Source organism: Schistocerca serialis, chromosome 11 (assembly GCF_023864345.2).
Source record: "Schistocerca serialis cubense isolate TAMUIC-IGC-003099 chromosome 11, iqSchSeri2.2, whole genome shotgun sequence".
Lineage (NCBI taxonomy): Eukaryota > Metazoa > Arthropoda > Insecta > Orthoptera > Acrididae > Schistocerca > Schistocerca serialis.
Genome location: NC_064648.1, coordinates 85,627,547 through 85,643,962, shown reverse-complemented (window position 1 = coordinate 85,643,962; position 16,416 = coordinate 85,627,547). Strand labels below are relative to the sequence as shown.

The following is a 16,416-nucleotide window of genomic DNA, read 5'->3' as shown; positions in this document are numbered from 1 at the left end:
ATGGTATATGAGAGGGAACCGTCAGTCCAAGTATTGAGGATTATTATGAAGTAGTAATTGTTAAAAAATGAAATGATTATCATGAGCCAGCAACTGTGGCCGAGTGGTTCTAGACATTTAAGTCCGGAACTGCGCTGGTGCTATGGTTGCAGGTTCGAATCCTGCTGCAGGCATGGATGTGTGTGTTGTCCTTAGGTTCGTTAGGTTTAAGTAGTTTTAAGTCTAGGGGATTGATGACCTCAGATGTTAAGTCCCATAGTGCTTAGAGACATTTGAACCATTTAATTATCATAACTTGTTGACATTTTACATGGATAATGATGATGATTGCGATTTTTGAGGAAGATTGTGAGATGATGTGAACAGGATAAAATCGGTAATGCAACACACACTTTTCTTAGCCAATTTTGGTTTAAAAATGCAGAATTTGTTGTGGTACATCTAAGGAATATTCCCACTTCAGCCCCTTCAGTTTCATGAGGGTGTCAAAACCGACTTTATTTTGGTGCAAACCCACAACATTGCACAGATATTCACAAGCAGCTAGAGTATGTCTACAGAGACCTGCCAGTGAATAGAACACGGAGAGTTGTTGGCTGAGGTATTTGTCATCATCCCAACAAGGTCACTGAAACCTGTCTGATCTTCCATGTGTCAGCAAGCTGTACATAGCTATGACTCCTGCAATGTTGGAACATGTGGACAGACTCACTCATTCAAGGTAATCAGTGAATTACAGTCAAACACCGCACTGCACAACTGGACATTACTGTTGGCAGCTCTGAGATATTTGTCCACCAAAGATGTGTGCTCATTGTGTTCCTCGCTGCCTAACAGAAGACCATAATGAGCAATGAAGGACCATCTGCGTGGAATTGCTTGTGCATTATGAGGCTGCTTGTGACAACTGTTTGTCAAACAACATCACAGGCAATGAAACACTGGGTCATTACTTTGAACTGGAAACAAAGCTGCAATCCATGGAGTGCCATCACATCATCTCTCCCCTGGGGAAAAAAAAAAAAACTTCACCCTCAGCTGCTCAGCTGTTAAGTCATGTTGATGATCTTCTAGGACTGTGAAGGGGTTATTCTGTTTGATATCTCCCTTCATGGTGCAGTGATCAACTCTGAAGAGGATTGTGCTACTCTCAGGAAATTGAAGAAATGAATTCAATATGTTTGTCTTCCAAAAAAGACAAACAAACTTGGAATTTTCCATGACAATTCAAGGCCTCACATAAGTCTGTGCACCTGAGAGAAGCTCACAAAACTTCAGTGGACCATTCTCCCTCATACATCCTACAGACTGGATCTCGCACCTTCAGAGTTCCATGTGTTTGGCCTACTGAAGGATGCACCCTGCTGGAAGCAGAACATGAATGACAATGAGGTTATTGATGCAGAAGGATGTTGGCTCTGACATCAACCTGTAGAGTGTTACCATGTGGGCACACAGACTCTCCCAATAACGTGGCATAAGACCATTGGATTGAATGGAGATCATGTTGAAAAACAGGATTTTGTAGCCAAAAGAGCAGAGAAATATATGGTGTATTACAATCCAGAATAAAACCAACCTGCTTTCAGAAAAAAAACTGTTACATAAATATTGAACACTCCTCGTATTTTAATGTAGTCCGAGACATAACATAGAACTTATGGTTGGTTATCTGACATCAAAAAACAACGGTCTGTGTTTCGATCGTCGGAATAAAAAGTTTTCAATATTTATGTAACACCGGGACCCGGTGTTATCTGACATCAAAAAACAACGGTCTGTGTTTCGATTGTCGGAATAAAAAGTTTTTTAATTTTTGACAGCGATATCTCGATTTCGCCTATTTCCACCACTGGCGGCACCTCCTCGCGCACGCGTTGTGGGTCTTCTGCTGGCCTATATAGGGGCCGCAGCTTGCGCTAGGAAGTCAGTTCCGGCGAGTTCATGCACCAGCACTCTCACCTGAAGATGGCAGCCAGATGGACCGCGGAAATATTGTGTCATGAAGACGTTATGATCTGGCTGCATACCTGAGAAGAATATTATCAATTATTACGCCGGGAAAGCCTTCGCAGCTACTTTCTTCATGATTTGACACTTGGAACAAGTTTAGGGATAAGAAAAAGAACACTGACAAGGGAACCTCCCCATCGCACTCCCCTCAGATTTAGTAACAAGTTGGCACAGTGGATAGGCCTTGAAAAACTGAACACACATCAATCGGAAAAACAGGAAGAAGTTGTGTGGAACTACGAAAAAAATAAGCAAAATATACAAACTGAGTAGTCCATGCGCAAGATAGGCAACATCAAGGCAACTATGTGCTCAGGAGTGCCGTGGTCGCGTGGTTAGCGAGAGCAGCTGCGGAATGAGAGATCCTTGGATCAAGTCTTCCCTCGAGTGATAAGTTTCATTTTTTTATTTTCAGACAATTATTATCTGTCCGTCTGTCAGTCCAATGCGAGGTAACTGCGCCGTAGTATGGGGACGCTACACCTAAAAGGAAAAATTCGAAAATGTTAAAAACATATGTTTTGACAGAGCACAGGGAAAACTGTGCGACTGTGAAACTGTTGCATTCATTTGTTGTAGTTTATGTGAAAAACTCTTGTGTTTGCATCACTTTTTGGGAGTGATTATCACAATCACAAGAAAACCTAAATCGGGCAAGGTAGAAGAATCTTTTTACCCATTCACCAAGTGTACAAGTTAGGTGGGTCAACAACATATTCCTGTTATGTGACGCACATGGCGTCACCAGTGTCGTACAGAATGTATCAGACCTGTTTTCCTGTGCAGGAATCGGTGGACCTATGACCTTGCGATCAAATGTTTTCGGTTCCCATTGGAGAGGCACGTCCTTTCAGTTACTAATCGCATGGTTTTGTGGTGCGGTCACAAAACACAGACACTAAACTGATTTCGGTGAACAGAGACGTCAATGAACGAACGGATAGATCATAACTTTGCGAAAATAAAAAAAGTAAACTTCTCACTCGAGGGAAGATTTGAACCAAGGACCTCTCATTCCGCAGCTGCACACGCTAACCATGGGACCACGGCACTCCTGGGCTTATAGTATCCTTGATGTTGCCTATCTTGCGCATTGACTACTCAGTTTATATATTTTGCTTATTTTTTTCATAGTTCCACACAACTTCTTCCTGTTTTCTCAATTGATCTGTGTTCAGTTTTTCAAGGCCTATGCTCTGTGGCAACTGACTAAATCTGAGGGGGGGTGCAATGGAGAGGTTCCCTTGTGAGATCAGAATAACACAGAAAACACTGACAAGGTGAAATGAAACAGAGTACCTGTAGAACTGCTAGTTTTGTGCTAAGGAGTAGTAATGAGAGTTTTAAACCAATAACTTAATAATTATAAATATGTGAAATAACAAATTAATTATGACTAAAGGAGTAGTTATTGATGAGATGATGTTGAATGTATCTGACCACATGATTATTATGTAGAAACATGGACTGACAAATAAAGATGTTAAATGTATACCTAATGAATAATTAAGTACAGTTGTTTGGGTCTCTCTCTTACTGGAATAATATGGAAAACTGTGAATGCCATTAATACTGGATCCACCAACAGGATATTTTTGTCCCCTGGCACAATTGTAACCCATCTCCCTCCTCTAAGGGTTTTGGAGGTGCGTGAGATTTCATGAGATTTAATATTTCTTGCCTTAGTCCAACTTGAATTAAAAATCAAAATTTCCAGTTGCAGAGGTTTCTAGAAAAAAAAAGAAATATCTAGAATTACCAGAGTGACATTTTTGTCTCACTGAATAAAATAAGTGGTGCTAACTGCTACACATTGCTGGCATTCTTTATTTGGTCTGCTGCTACAATGCAGATCTAAAACTTCAAGTCTGACATCTGTGATGGAATAAAACTTCATATAAATAGAGTTGATTAAAACTTCATATTAAACATAACATAAAGGCACTGTGAAGTATTGAGCATCAGTTATTGTCAGTTTCTTGGATGAGCAGATGTTAGTACTGATAAATAATTTTGAAGAAGTTGGATCTGAAGAAAAGTATGTAGAAGTATTTCAATCAATTCTGATTATGATGTAAAACTAAATACAACAGGGAGCTTGAATGAAATGGAGGGCAGCAATATACACCAAAATAATTTACCATTACAATTTTTACTTTGATATGTGATGGCTAGGTAAATATTGTGTACTATTATAAAAGCAATTATAAAGAACACTGAAACTCAGTATAGTCTTAACTACCAGAACATTTTAGTTAATACATTATGTGATGAATGCCTTTGTAAATGCTGACTGAGTGAGTACATAACTGACTATTAAAGTTAATATCTGTTAAAGAGAAAAAAATCCCTAAAATAAAAAGGCTAAGAACAAGCTGTAAACATAGCAACTAGAGATGGGATATTTTTGTCCTAAGAGTGGTTTTAGAGGGTTTGAAAAATCCAGCAGTTCTTGTGTTAAATAATTTGGATAATGTGGTTACTCGTTTGTAAACCAACACACTTTTTCAGCATAATTTTCATTTAATATTCCAGATTCGTCTTGATCTGAAAGTATAATTCATTACCACATCAATTTCTAAATTCACTGCATTACAGTATGTCAATTTTGAACAAGTACTATCTACTTGCACTGATTTTGATATGTACCTTTGACGGCTTTTTCAATTTCATTATTACTTACTGCACATACGTAAGGAGTCTACTAACTATGCGCTCTATGTAGAAGAAATAAATGAATTATCTGTAACTGTAAATGTTAATGAATTGTTTCAATGAGACAGATGGAGGTCATTGACTCTCACAACAATTATCTTTAACACTTTTAGGAATGAGTCTACCTTAAACCATTTTAAGGCAATAAAAACAACAGCTATGCTTGTAAAGCACAATAAGGAAAGTTATGCATTACATTTACGTGTTGTTACACATATTTATGAAGTTAGGAAACATTTAACACTATTTGTATAAATCTGTCATGAACTGAAAGAATATTTGAGGTGAGATGGACACAATGTCTTGCCAAGAGCACGAACAGTTCATTTTTATTCAGATCTACAAGGAGAACACAGTTTATTACTCATTTGTGAGTTTGAGGATTTTCAGATATTCTATAGAGGATTATTTTAAACATTTTACTAGGGAGTTCTAAGGGTACTGGTACAACTTGCATGAAGTTACAGTTGAACTGAACCCTTACTCAACTCAGCTCAACTTTTGCAGCAGAATGCACTTGCATGCCAGAATTCTAGTAGCACTCATAGGTTCATTTTTTTGTAAACACACAGTTCTGATTTATTGGGACAGGGAGGAGCAGGGAAAGCAGCCATCTGAATCTAGTGTTGATAGTGAGAGAGGTAAAAAAGATGGCCTAGAGTGGGGGGTTATGCAAAAGATGAAGAAATCATACTTCTCTAAAATAGATTACCATGGTTAAGAACAATTTTAAAGCAATTACTGTTTTACAATTGAAATCAAACTAACGACAAAATACAGCAACAGTTAATTGCACTTTTTAGTGAGTGAACTAGGTGATAGGGAATTCATTTGCTATTTTTTGTAAAACAGCAAACACTATTATCAATGCAGATCATTTCATTTCAGAGCACCAATTAATTTAGATCATTTACCACTGGAGAAACTCAACTATTAAGCATACTAAGGGGGACACATATAAATATCAAGAACACAACTGGACAAAATGCAGGAGATATCAATTTCCTTCTATTACAACAGACCTTTTTTTGGTATCTGATCTCAGATTTTGAGAGCCAAATTTTAGTCAAACATTCATTAAAATAAAATGTGGTACTACAAAATCAACAGTGACGTGAAAGTTAAAATGTAGGAATTCCATCTTCAAATGCCTTGCTGAAGAAAAATTCAGCAATGTTATTATTATACCAGTACGAGGTATTAAAGAAGGGCAAACCTACATTTATAGCATTTGTAGACTTAGAGATAGCTTTTGACAATGTTGACTGGAATACTCCCTTTCATAATTTAAAGGTGGCAAGAGTAAAATACAAGGAGAGAAAGGCTATGTATTATCTGTACAGAAACCAGATGGCAGTTACGAGAGTCGAGGAGCATGAAAGGGAAGCAGTGGTTAAGAAGGGAGTGAGACGGTGTTGTAGCCTATCTCCAGTGTAATTAAACCTGTATATTGAGCAAACAGTTAAAGGAAACAAAAGAAAAATTTTGATTAGGAATTAAAACTCATGGAGAAGAAATAAAAACTTTTAGGTCTGCCGATGACATTGTAATTCTGTCAGAGACAGCAAAGTATTTAGAAGAGCAGTTGACTGGAATGGACAGTGTTTTGAAAGGAGGATATGAGATTAACATCAACAAAAGTAAAATGAGGCTAATGGAATGTAGTCAAAATAAATCAGGTGATGAGGGAATTAGATCAGGAAATGGGACACTTAAAATAGTTGATGAGTTTTTCTATTTGGGAAGCAAAATTACTGATGATGGTCAAAGAAGAGAGGATATAAAATGTAGACTGGCAATCGCAAGAAAAGCGGTTCTCAACAATAGCCATATATGGGAGTGAAACATGGACAATAAACAGCTTAGACAAGAAGAGAATAGAAGCTTTTGAAATGCAGTGCTACAGAGGAATGCTGAAGATTGGATGGGTAGATCACATAACTAATGAGGTGGTACTGAATAGAATTGGGGAGAAGAGAATTTGTGGTACAACCTGACTACAAAAAGGGATCGGTTAGTAGGGCACATTCTGAGGCATCATGGGATTACCAATTAAGTATCAGAGGAAAGTGTGGGGGGTAAAAATCATAGAGGGAGAGCAAGAGATGAATACAGCAAGCAGATTCAGAATGATGAAGGATGCAGTAATCACTGAGATGAAGATACTTGCACAGGACAGAGTAGCATGGAGATTTGCATCAAACCAGTCTTTGGACTGACGACCACAACAACATGTTATATCTGTTGAAAATGAACTGTAATTGCCAAAATAAGACCCAGTGTCTGTTAGACTGTCATCAGATCTACAAAAAATTTACAAGTGATTTAGTCATTTTCTTCAGCTTAATTTATGACAGGTCCCTTGAACAAATAATCATATCTAGAGGCTAGAAGAGAGAATAGATAACATCTATCTATGAAAGACAGCACAACTCATCCTCAACATAATAGCCCAATGACATCCACTTTCATTTCCAATGGCATTCTAGAACATATTCATAAAAAATATTTGCAGGAAGGACCTGTGTGGCAAACAAGACTTTGAAGAGTGAGAGTAAGAACAAACATACCATGTGACCTGAGGCCACTGGAACTAAATTGTGCTTCAGCTGATTCTGAACTGCAATAAATCTCCAAATACTGACAAGCAATATTGTTGATAAGTTCTATGTTAAGGGTGCATTTGATCATAACTCATGCCCCTCACATTGTGATTAAAATAACACTAGTGTGGTACTGGATGGAGCTGCTGACATTTGTCTTGATCATGATCGCATGTTTGGACTTTGCTCGTTGACTGAACAAACACATAAGAGAAAACGTAATGTGTTGCAGACATATAGCAACTAGGGCTTAAAAATGTTGTAGAATGTAAAGAGACAAACACTACTATGATCAGAAAGTGAAGTAACAGAATGTTAAAACAACAAAATTCGACAAAGTTTTCCTGTTCTGGAGAAATACTCTCACGAAAACTACATTATTGTGAAAAAGTTAGGATTGACGATTCAAGTAACAGTCTGGTTTGTAATATTATCAGAAAAGGATGGATATATGGAGTTAAAGGGACCAAACTACAAATTCATTAGTCCATTAATCATTTCTGTGTCAAGCCAGGAATAGTCCCAAGAGAAGAAGAACACAAAAGACAAATCCCAAAGGACTCATTTGCATCTGTTAATCAAAAAAACCAAGAAAGAGAAGCAAGCAGAAGTGAGGGAAGGGATGAACGTGTGAGAGTTCCCCCTCTCCAGAAAGCAGCTGGTGGCCCCTGGGACATATGTGACTGGAGAGACACTCTCTGCACCCAACTGGTGCTTCCAGACCCTCCATTACCACATGAAAACTAGCTACAAGGACAAGATAAAATCTCAGGCAAGAAATCAATAATGACAAGTCTGTCAGCCATCAGTAGATGTAAAAGAATAACAAGAATTTAAAAGGTGGGAAGGGGTGGAGCCAGGATGGACCATCGAGTGAGGGCAGCTATGGCACTATGTTTCCGAGCAAGTGATGGGGCACTTTTCTAATCTCTCATGCAGCTGACAAGGCTAATGTGCTCTATGTTGTAGGGAAGAGTGAAAACCAGTTTCACAGGTAAAGCATAAAACCAAATCAGCCACTCTGGCATCAAAAATGCTATTTTTGAGTTTTATGTTTATTTTTTCTTGGTAAATGTAAGTTGAGTCTACCTCTTGTTGCATAGTCATGGGCAGAGCTGTTTGTGCAGTAATTACCAATGTTATTTTTGATGTGTATAACTGACTGGTAAATGTATTCACATGGAGCAGTTAAAATCCCCAGTGTTTTGAACGGATCTTTACAATGAGCTCGACTAGTATTTTTGGTTATTATTCTTATGGCTCTTTTCTGGACTTTGAAAACTGTGTTCATGTTTTGTGCATTTGTTCCCCAAAAAAGAATGCTGTAGCTAAGACCTGAGTGTACATATGAATAATATATGTAACTAAAAGACACTGCATGTTACACACTGATGATAGGATTCTAAGGGCATAACATGCTGATGACATTCTGTTTGCAAGTACCTTTGTGTGTTCATACCACTTCAACTGAGAATCAATATTCATTCCTAGAAATTTTGCATTCGTAACACAGTCTATAGAGGTGCCATCTACATTTAATTTAACACTGACATGTTTCCTCGTCAAACTGAAAGTCATGGCATTAGTTTTCTTTATATTCAGTGTCACTTTATTGCTTATTGACCAATCATAAACTTACATGAGAGTTTTATTTGCTTTCTCAGCAAGGAGTTCTCTTGTTTTCTCAGTGACTATAATATTGCTGTCATCAGCGAAGAGAATTTTTCCACCATGAGTAGCACTAGTGGGAAAGTCATTGATATATCTTGGTCCTAATATACTACCTTGTGCAGCCTCTATATTAATGTATTTTGGTTCTGATAAGTGTTTAATAAATGTTTGAAACTATTTGAAGTATATGTTATCTCTACTCTTTGTACCCTATCTGCTAGGTATGATCGAAACCAGTCCTTAGCTACCCCCTCGTATTCCTAATGCTTCTTATTTATTTAATAGAATCTTGTTGTCAACTGTATCAAAGGCCTTAGAAAGATCCAAAAATATGCCTGTGACATACTCGTCTTTTTCAACAGCACCTAGTACAACTTTTGTGAATTCTACTATGGTTCACTCCGTATTTTTGCCACTTCGGAAACCAAAATGTGATTCACTTAAAAGATTGTATTTATTCAGGTAATTCATTAACCTGTCTTTCATAATTGCTTCTATTATTTTTGAGAATGCTGTCAGCAGGGAAATGGGCTGATAATTTTCTGTCTTCTGCATTACCTTTCTTAAGCAAAGGTACAACTCTTGCCTGTTTTAACTGCTCTGGAAATGTCCCTGATGTGAAGGATTCATTTATTATATTTGTTAAGGGGCCTTGTATAATCCCTATACATTGTTTCAGCACACACATTGGTACTTCATCTAAGCCTACTGACTTTTTATTTTTTAGTTTTTGAACAGTTTTATTGACTTCATTCTCTGTGGTTGGAAGTAACATCATTGTATTTGGTGCAACAGGTGTTATATTTGTTTGGGGTAATTTTTGCTGTAACTTCTCTGCAATACTTGAAAAATGCTCATTTGCTAAGTGTTGTGGATCATTTGTTACCTCATCTCCCTTAGCAGTATGTTATTCTGCGATTGTTTGCCTCTCCCCGTTTCCTTTTTTATAACATCCCAGACTGCTTTGCTTTTATTCTCTGCATTATATATTTTTTGTCATTGACTTTTTTGGAGCAATCAGCACCTTCCTACAGATCTTTTTGTATCTGTTATGGAAATTTAAGAATTCTGGATGATTGCAAATCTTTTTCATGGAACAGAGGTGATTAAGGGCTTGGGAGGACTTCCTAATACCTGCTGTTATCCATCTGTTTTTGTGAGATGTTGATACAAACAAGCATACTTTTGGAAATGCTTTTTCAAAGTTCAATTTAAACAATGTGGAGAATTTCGCATTCACATTGGTTTCGTTATACACTTTATCCCAGCTTTGTTTTTCTAGTTCTTTTGAAAAAAATCTTATTTTGATTTCTGATAGATGTCATTTGTAGGCTTGTAATATAGGGCATGACTCAATGCCTGATTTTAGTGTTTTTATTTGACAGTGATGGTCTGATAGTCCAAGATCTTTTACAGCTACATCACATTTTTCCCTGTCCATATTTATGGCCACATGGTCAATTATGATGCAGTAATTGTAGTAACCCTTGTTGCACTATTGACCAATAGAGACATGCCACTACTTTGAAGGATGTTTATGAAGGTGCTGCTGGATTCATTTAAGATATTAGTGCTGCTGTCAACACAGAATTGTGTTGACCTTTGTACTTAAGATTTTATCTAGAACTTCTATTAATTTATTGAAAAAAGTATCCACACTACTGCTGGGAGATCTATACACACACAAAATGATTAATTCCCTGGTGATATCAAGTCCTGTTAATTCAAGAGCTGATATTTGAAAGTGTTTGTCTTCATTTACTGTACTGAAGTCATGTCTTGATTTGAACTGTGTTCCTTTTCTGATATAAATGCGTGATCCTCCACCCCTTGAAGTACTTCTGCAGTAAGAGTTTGCCCTATCATACAATGATAATACTACATGTTTGATTTCTGTGTCTCTACACCAGTGATCAGTAATATAAACTACTGTGCAGTTCACAGATTGGAGCTCAACTTCTAATCATTTTATTTTATTCTTTAATGATTGCATGTTTTGATGGAGGATTGTTAAGTCTGTGAAATGCCCCATGTTAACCTTTCCAATGGTTTGTTTTTCTTTGTGACATCTGGTATGTGTGATATTTGAAGTGTTAAAATCTGCCTTGTGAGTGACTGTTTCAGTATTTTTTTTAAACTGCTGGAGATGCTCTTTAGGCAGGGAAACCTGTTGTCCAGATTTATCCTAAAAAAAGACCTACTTTTCCTACCTATGACAACAGGTATTTGACCATGTGTGGCCCGAGATCCACCCCCTATACTTTCATGAATCAACTGTACCAATCTTCCCTTCACAGTCCTGTTTACATGTAGGCCATGCATAGTGAAACTCCATTTGTTGATAGTCCCGACAGGCACTAGAAAAACATGAGCAAAGTTCACTGTCCTCAGAGCCATCCCTAACTCCACATTGATTCGGCTCACATCTACATCAAGGTGTGGTCGATCACGACACTGCAACAGCTCAACACAGTTTACGTTGGTGCCATGTGTCAGGGAAGCTATCTTGTCCTATGTCATATGCCCCATCCTTGTCCAAACTGTTTCCCACGCAACCCAATATCACTACATGGTCCTCTTTTGTAAAGTCCATACATAAAGACCCTAGGTCCTCTATCACATGACTTATCCCTACATTTGGCTCGAAGATACTGGTGGCCTGGTATGCTGCCTCTAAACTTTCCTGTAATTGAGAGCCTACACCTCGCCCATGGTTACTATCTAGCAGCAGCACTTCCTTCTTCATAACACTTTGTACATTCCTAGGCTTCTTGGTCTCAGTTGATGTGTGCTGCACATTTCCTGGTCCTCGTGCTACCTGAGGCTCTTCTCCACTTACCTCTCACAATGGTAGATACTCATTTTTGGCATTGATGATAAAACTGTCAGATCGCATCTTCTTTCTTCCTATCCTCTTACCAGCTGCTAGTTCCCAACCAACCTCTTCTCACGTATCTCCCTTCATCCTGATCAGTTCCTTCCTTGCTTCCTCCTAATGTGCCCTAAGGGCACAGATTTTCCTTTCCTGTTCCCCAATCAAAATGTTCCTACTGCATACTCTGCAGTTCCAGGAGAGAGCCTCTTCTGTTCTCCCAATCCCCACTGCACCCCCCCCCCCCCCTCCCAGTGAAAATATTTCCTACAAGATTGCAGCAAATCCCTCTACTCACTACCCTATAACACTTACCACATTTCTCACGCATGGTGAGTTTCGAAAGAATAATTAAGTTTAAAGAATGTTTTAAATTTGTCAAGGATGCAAGATTGTCTGAGTGTAAACAAAAAACAACACAAAGGTCTTACGTGCGGTGGCGGTTTTTTTTTATACCTATTTACAGATTCAATGACAGAAGAATGAATTTGTAATTACTTTGCTTTTAGAGAATTTACGTTATCAGACGTGTTTGTTCAGGTTTTTAAGCATTTATAATTTGGAAAATTTTGGCCTAGATAGCGTCTATATAACTAGTAAACAATACGAAATGTGTTAGTTAAAAACAATTTAGAAACATTTAATTACACTTTTGTTGCAACAATAGAAGCTGATGAGACTAGTAGCTATGTTTTTTAAATAATTTTGCACTATCAAGAAAACTTGAATAGAATGTTTTGTGTTTGTCACACAAAATTTCAGGTTACGTTGCGATTATCAGGGCTTCAGCTAAAGAACAAGTTTTTTCAAGAACAATCTCTGCTGGGAAACTAATATTCAGATGTGTGACTAGAATAGACACTACAGCAAGTATACAGAACAAAGAAAATCTAAATTTCACACTATTTCCTCTTAAATAAGTTCTTTTAGTGGATGAAGAAAACACCTGTGATCTCACTCGGCAGCCATCTTGGACCATGCATGCAATTCTATTTTGCAACTTTTATGTTGTATATGAAGGACATGGATATCTCTTAATAGTGCATTCACCTCCAAATCAATAGGCAGCTACTACAACTTTATATCATTTGTGTAAATGACTCAAGTGAATTACACTACTGGCCATTAAAACTGCTACACCAAGGTGACGTGCTACAGACACGACATTTAATCGACAGGAAGAAGATGCTGTGATATGCAAATGATTAGCTTTTCAGAGCATTCACACAAGGTTGGCGCCGATGGCGACACCTACAATGTGCTGACATGTGGAAAAAGTTTCCAACCAATTTCTCATACACAAACAGCAGTTGACCGGTGTTGCCTGGTGAAATGTTGTTGTGATGCCTCATGTAAGGAGGAAAAATGCGTACCATCATGTTTCTGGCTTTGATAAAGATCTGACTGTAGCCTATCGCGATTGCAGTTTAACGTATCGCGACATTGCTGCTCGCGTTGGTCGAGATCCAATGACTGTTAACAGAATATGGAATCGGAGGGTTCAGGAGGGTAATACGGAATGCCATGCTGGATTCCAATGGCCTCGTATAACTAGCAGTCGAGATGACAGGCATCTTATCCACATGGCTGTAATGGATCGTGCAGCCATGTCTCGACCCCTGAGTCAACAGATGGAGACATTTGCAAGACAACAACCATCTGCATGAACAGTTTGACAATGTTCGCAGCTCTGAGACCATGGCTGTGGTTACCATTGACACTGCATCACAGACAGGAGCGGCTATGATGGTGTACTCAATGACGAACCTGGGTGCACGAATGGCAAAACATCATTTTTTCAGATGAATCCAGGTTCTGTTTACAGCATTATGATGGTCGCATCCACATTTGGCATCATCGCGGTGAACGCACAATGAAAGTGTGTATTCGTCATCGCCATACTGGCGTATCACCCGGCGTGATGGTAGAGGGTGCCATTGGTTACACATCTCGGTCACCTCTTGTTCACAGTGACAGCACTTTGAACAGTGGACATTACATTTCAGATGTGTTACGACCCGTGGCTCTACCCTTCATTCGATCCCTGCGAAACCCTACATTTCAGCAGGATAATGCACGGCCGCATGTTGCAGGTCCTGTACGGGCCTTTCTGGATACAGAAAATGTTCAACTGCTGCCCTGGCCAGCACATTCTCCCAGTCTCTCACCAATTGAATACGTCTGGTCAATGATGTCTGAGCAACTGGCTCGTCACAATACGCCAGTCACTACTCTTGATGAACTGTGGTATTGTACCTGTACATGCCATCCAAGCTCTGTTTGACTCAATGCCCGGGCATATCAAGGTTGTTATTACGACCGGAGGTGGTTGTTGTGGGTACTGATTTCTCAGGATCTATGCACTTAAATTGCATGAAAATGTAATCACATGTCAGTTCTAGTATAATATATTTGTCCAATGAATACCCGTTTATCATCTGCATTTCTTCTTGGTGTAGCAATTTTAATGGCCAGTAGTGTAAATCTTACTCTGAAACTTCTGTATGAACTGTTAATTTTTTAAAATTATGTTATTCACTGACTAAAAGTTTGCCAATTAGTTACAAGGAAAGATTTGGTTACTGCATTCTACAAAAATGTTGCTTAACATTTCAAAGAAGAAAAACAGAAGCAATCAAAACGTCATACAATTGATTTCATCTGTGTTCCATGCTAAAAAGAATCCCAATGTCATTCATCGGACAACTAATGATGCAGATTTCACATTTTGTTATGTCATTAATTTTATTTTACTGCCGACTTACCTAAGAAGCAAATGGCATAGAACTATTGATATTCCCCCTGGTGCACATAAAGAGTCAAAACCACACTTACATGTATTATGCATACATATGGCCTTACAAGATGTCTCGCTATCAATAGAACAACAAAGTAAGCACGTAATCAGTATGTTGCATGTAGTTCCCCAATGAGATTATAAGAACCATAACTTCTAAAAATTAATTCAATGAATAATAAAAACGTTACCGTGGACTGTCTCGTGCACATCTTTTTGAAGCTGCCTCCTGAAATATTTCATCACACTATTAGGGAATGAATTAAAAAAGGTAAAGCAGTAGAAAATACCAATAACTAACTACTACTATTCAGGCAAAACTGATACTTCTGGTATATTCCCTATTGATAATATATAAAAAAAAAATACTTATAGTGTATGGTAAAAAGACAACAGCAGATGCAGAGAATATTTCTAATGAGTACTTCATTACAGATACATGCAAAAAAAGTCAATGAGTGAGAAAAAGTAAATGACTCAGTGCATCCACAGAGGCAAATGAGTTCTCACTGTGTATGAGACACTTGTACATTCAGATATGCTTGGAGATGAATTTCATCTATGTGTCAATAATATGCTCCATTAAGTTTAAGCATCACCCATGACAATTTAAGGAGTAGTACACATACATGATTAACTCACTGAACCAGTACCACATTCAAATCACCATTGATTTACACAGATTTACATGTCACAAACACAATACAATTATGAGTACTCTCATTCAAATGAGAATTCAGAAACCCATAATTATGGCCAACATATTGGAATAATTTTCAGTTTGAACACAATGGTGTTGACACTCCTGACCACAGCCTTGAGCACTTTAATACATGTTTCACATGGAAAGACACTTTCTTACTTCACACTTTTAGCAAAGACATGCAGCAATGTGAAACCAGGGAAGGACGACATAGATATGTTTCTAAGCTAGTAGTTTTCCAGAATACAGCAAATCTGAAGCATTATTTTAATTTTTTGTGGCTTGTTACATGTTTACACTCACTGCTCCTATGCTATATCCACGGGCAATACATATTCTAATGTATATATTTATCCTGAGTAAGCAGGAAACATTACACACAACAAGGAATCATCAAATGAATGAGGTATTTTACAAGCATTGGTGACAAAATAAAATAGTGAAATGTAGGGAAAATATACAGTTCAACAGATGCAGAAAATCTTCAGCAAACTGGTGCAGAAAATCTTCAGCAAACTGGTGCAGAAAATCTTCAGCAAACTGGTGCAGAAAATCTTCAGCAAACCCTAAGAAGCTCCAGTAGAAATTTTAATTCTGTAGTTTCCAGGTGACACTAGAGACCTCAGAGCATAATAAATGGTTGGTTTATATAAAGCTGGAGAGCATAATAAATGGTTGGTTTATATAAAGATGTAGCTAATTCAAAGGTCCTAACTCACAACAAAAATAACCACCACCACCACCACCCATTCAACTTCTACTGCCAAATCAAAGCCTCACCTAGATTTTTCCATGCATTGTAGCATTCAGGTGTATGCATACATTTTATTCCTGAAAAGTTTACAATATTATATACCCACCTTCCATTCTTTTCTTTTCTTTTCTTTTGACTGCAGCAAATAACTTTCTTGATCCATCTACCTTAATCAACACACATTTCACCCCCTGAAGTGGAAAAATGCCTTTGTACTAATGTTTGTCACTCTCTTCTCTGTTTCACTTGCAAATGGAGCAAGACAAAAACAAATCTCTATATATTTCC

General features: G+C 37.9%; 1 protein-coding gene across 5 annotated transcripts in view; it reads right to left on the bottom strand.

The window, feature by feature from the left end:
- LOC126427298 (zinc finger protein 708-like) overlaps positions 1-16,416 on the bottom strand; it is a 223,677-nt gene that overhangs the window by 45,790 nt on the left and 161,471 nt on the right. For 2 of the 5 annotated variants that reach the window (XM_050089598.1, XM_050089597.1), the window contains exon 7: positions 14,863-14,900. The exons of 1 other annotated variant lie outside the window; for it this stretch is intronic. In XM_050089598.1, the coding sequence (XP_049945555.1) occupies positions 14,863-14,900 (38 nt within the window). Of the gene's footprint in view, positions 1-2,279; positions 2,497-3,508; positions 3,743-14,862; positions 14,901-16,416 lie in introns of all 5 variants that reach the window. 2 more of the 5 variants (XR_007576627.1, XR_007576628.1) reach the window with 2 other exon arrangements.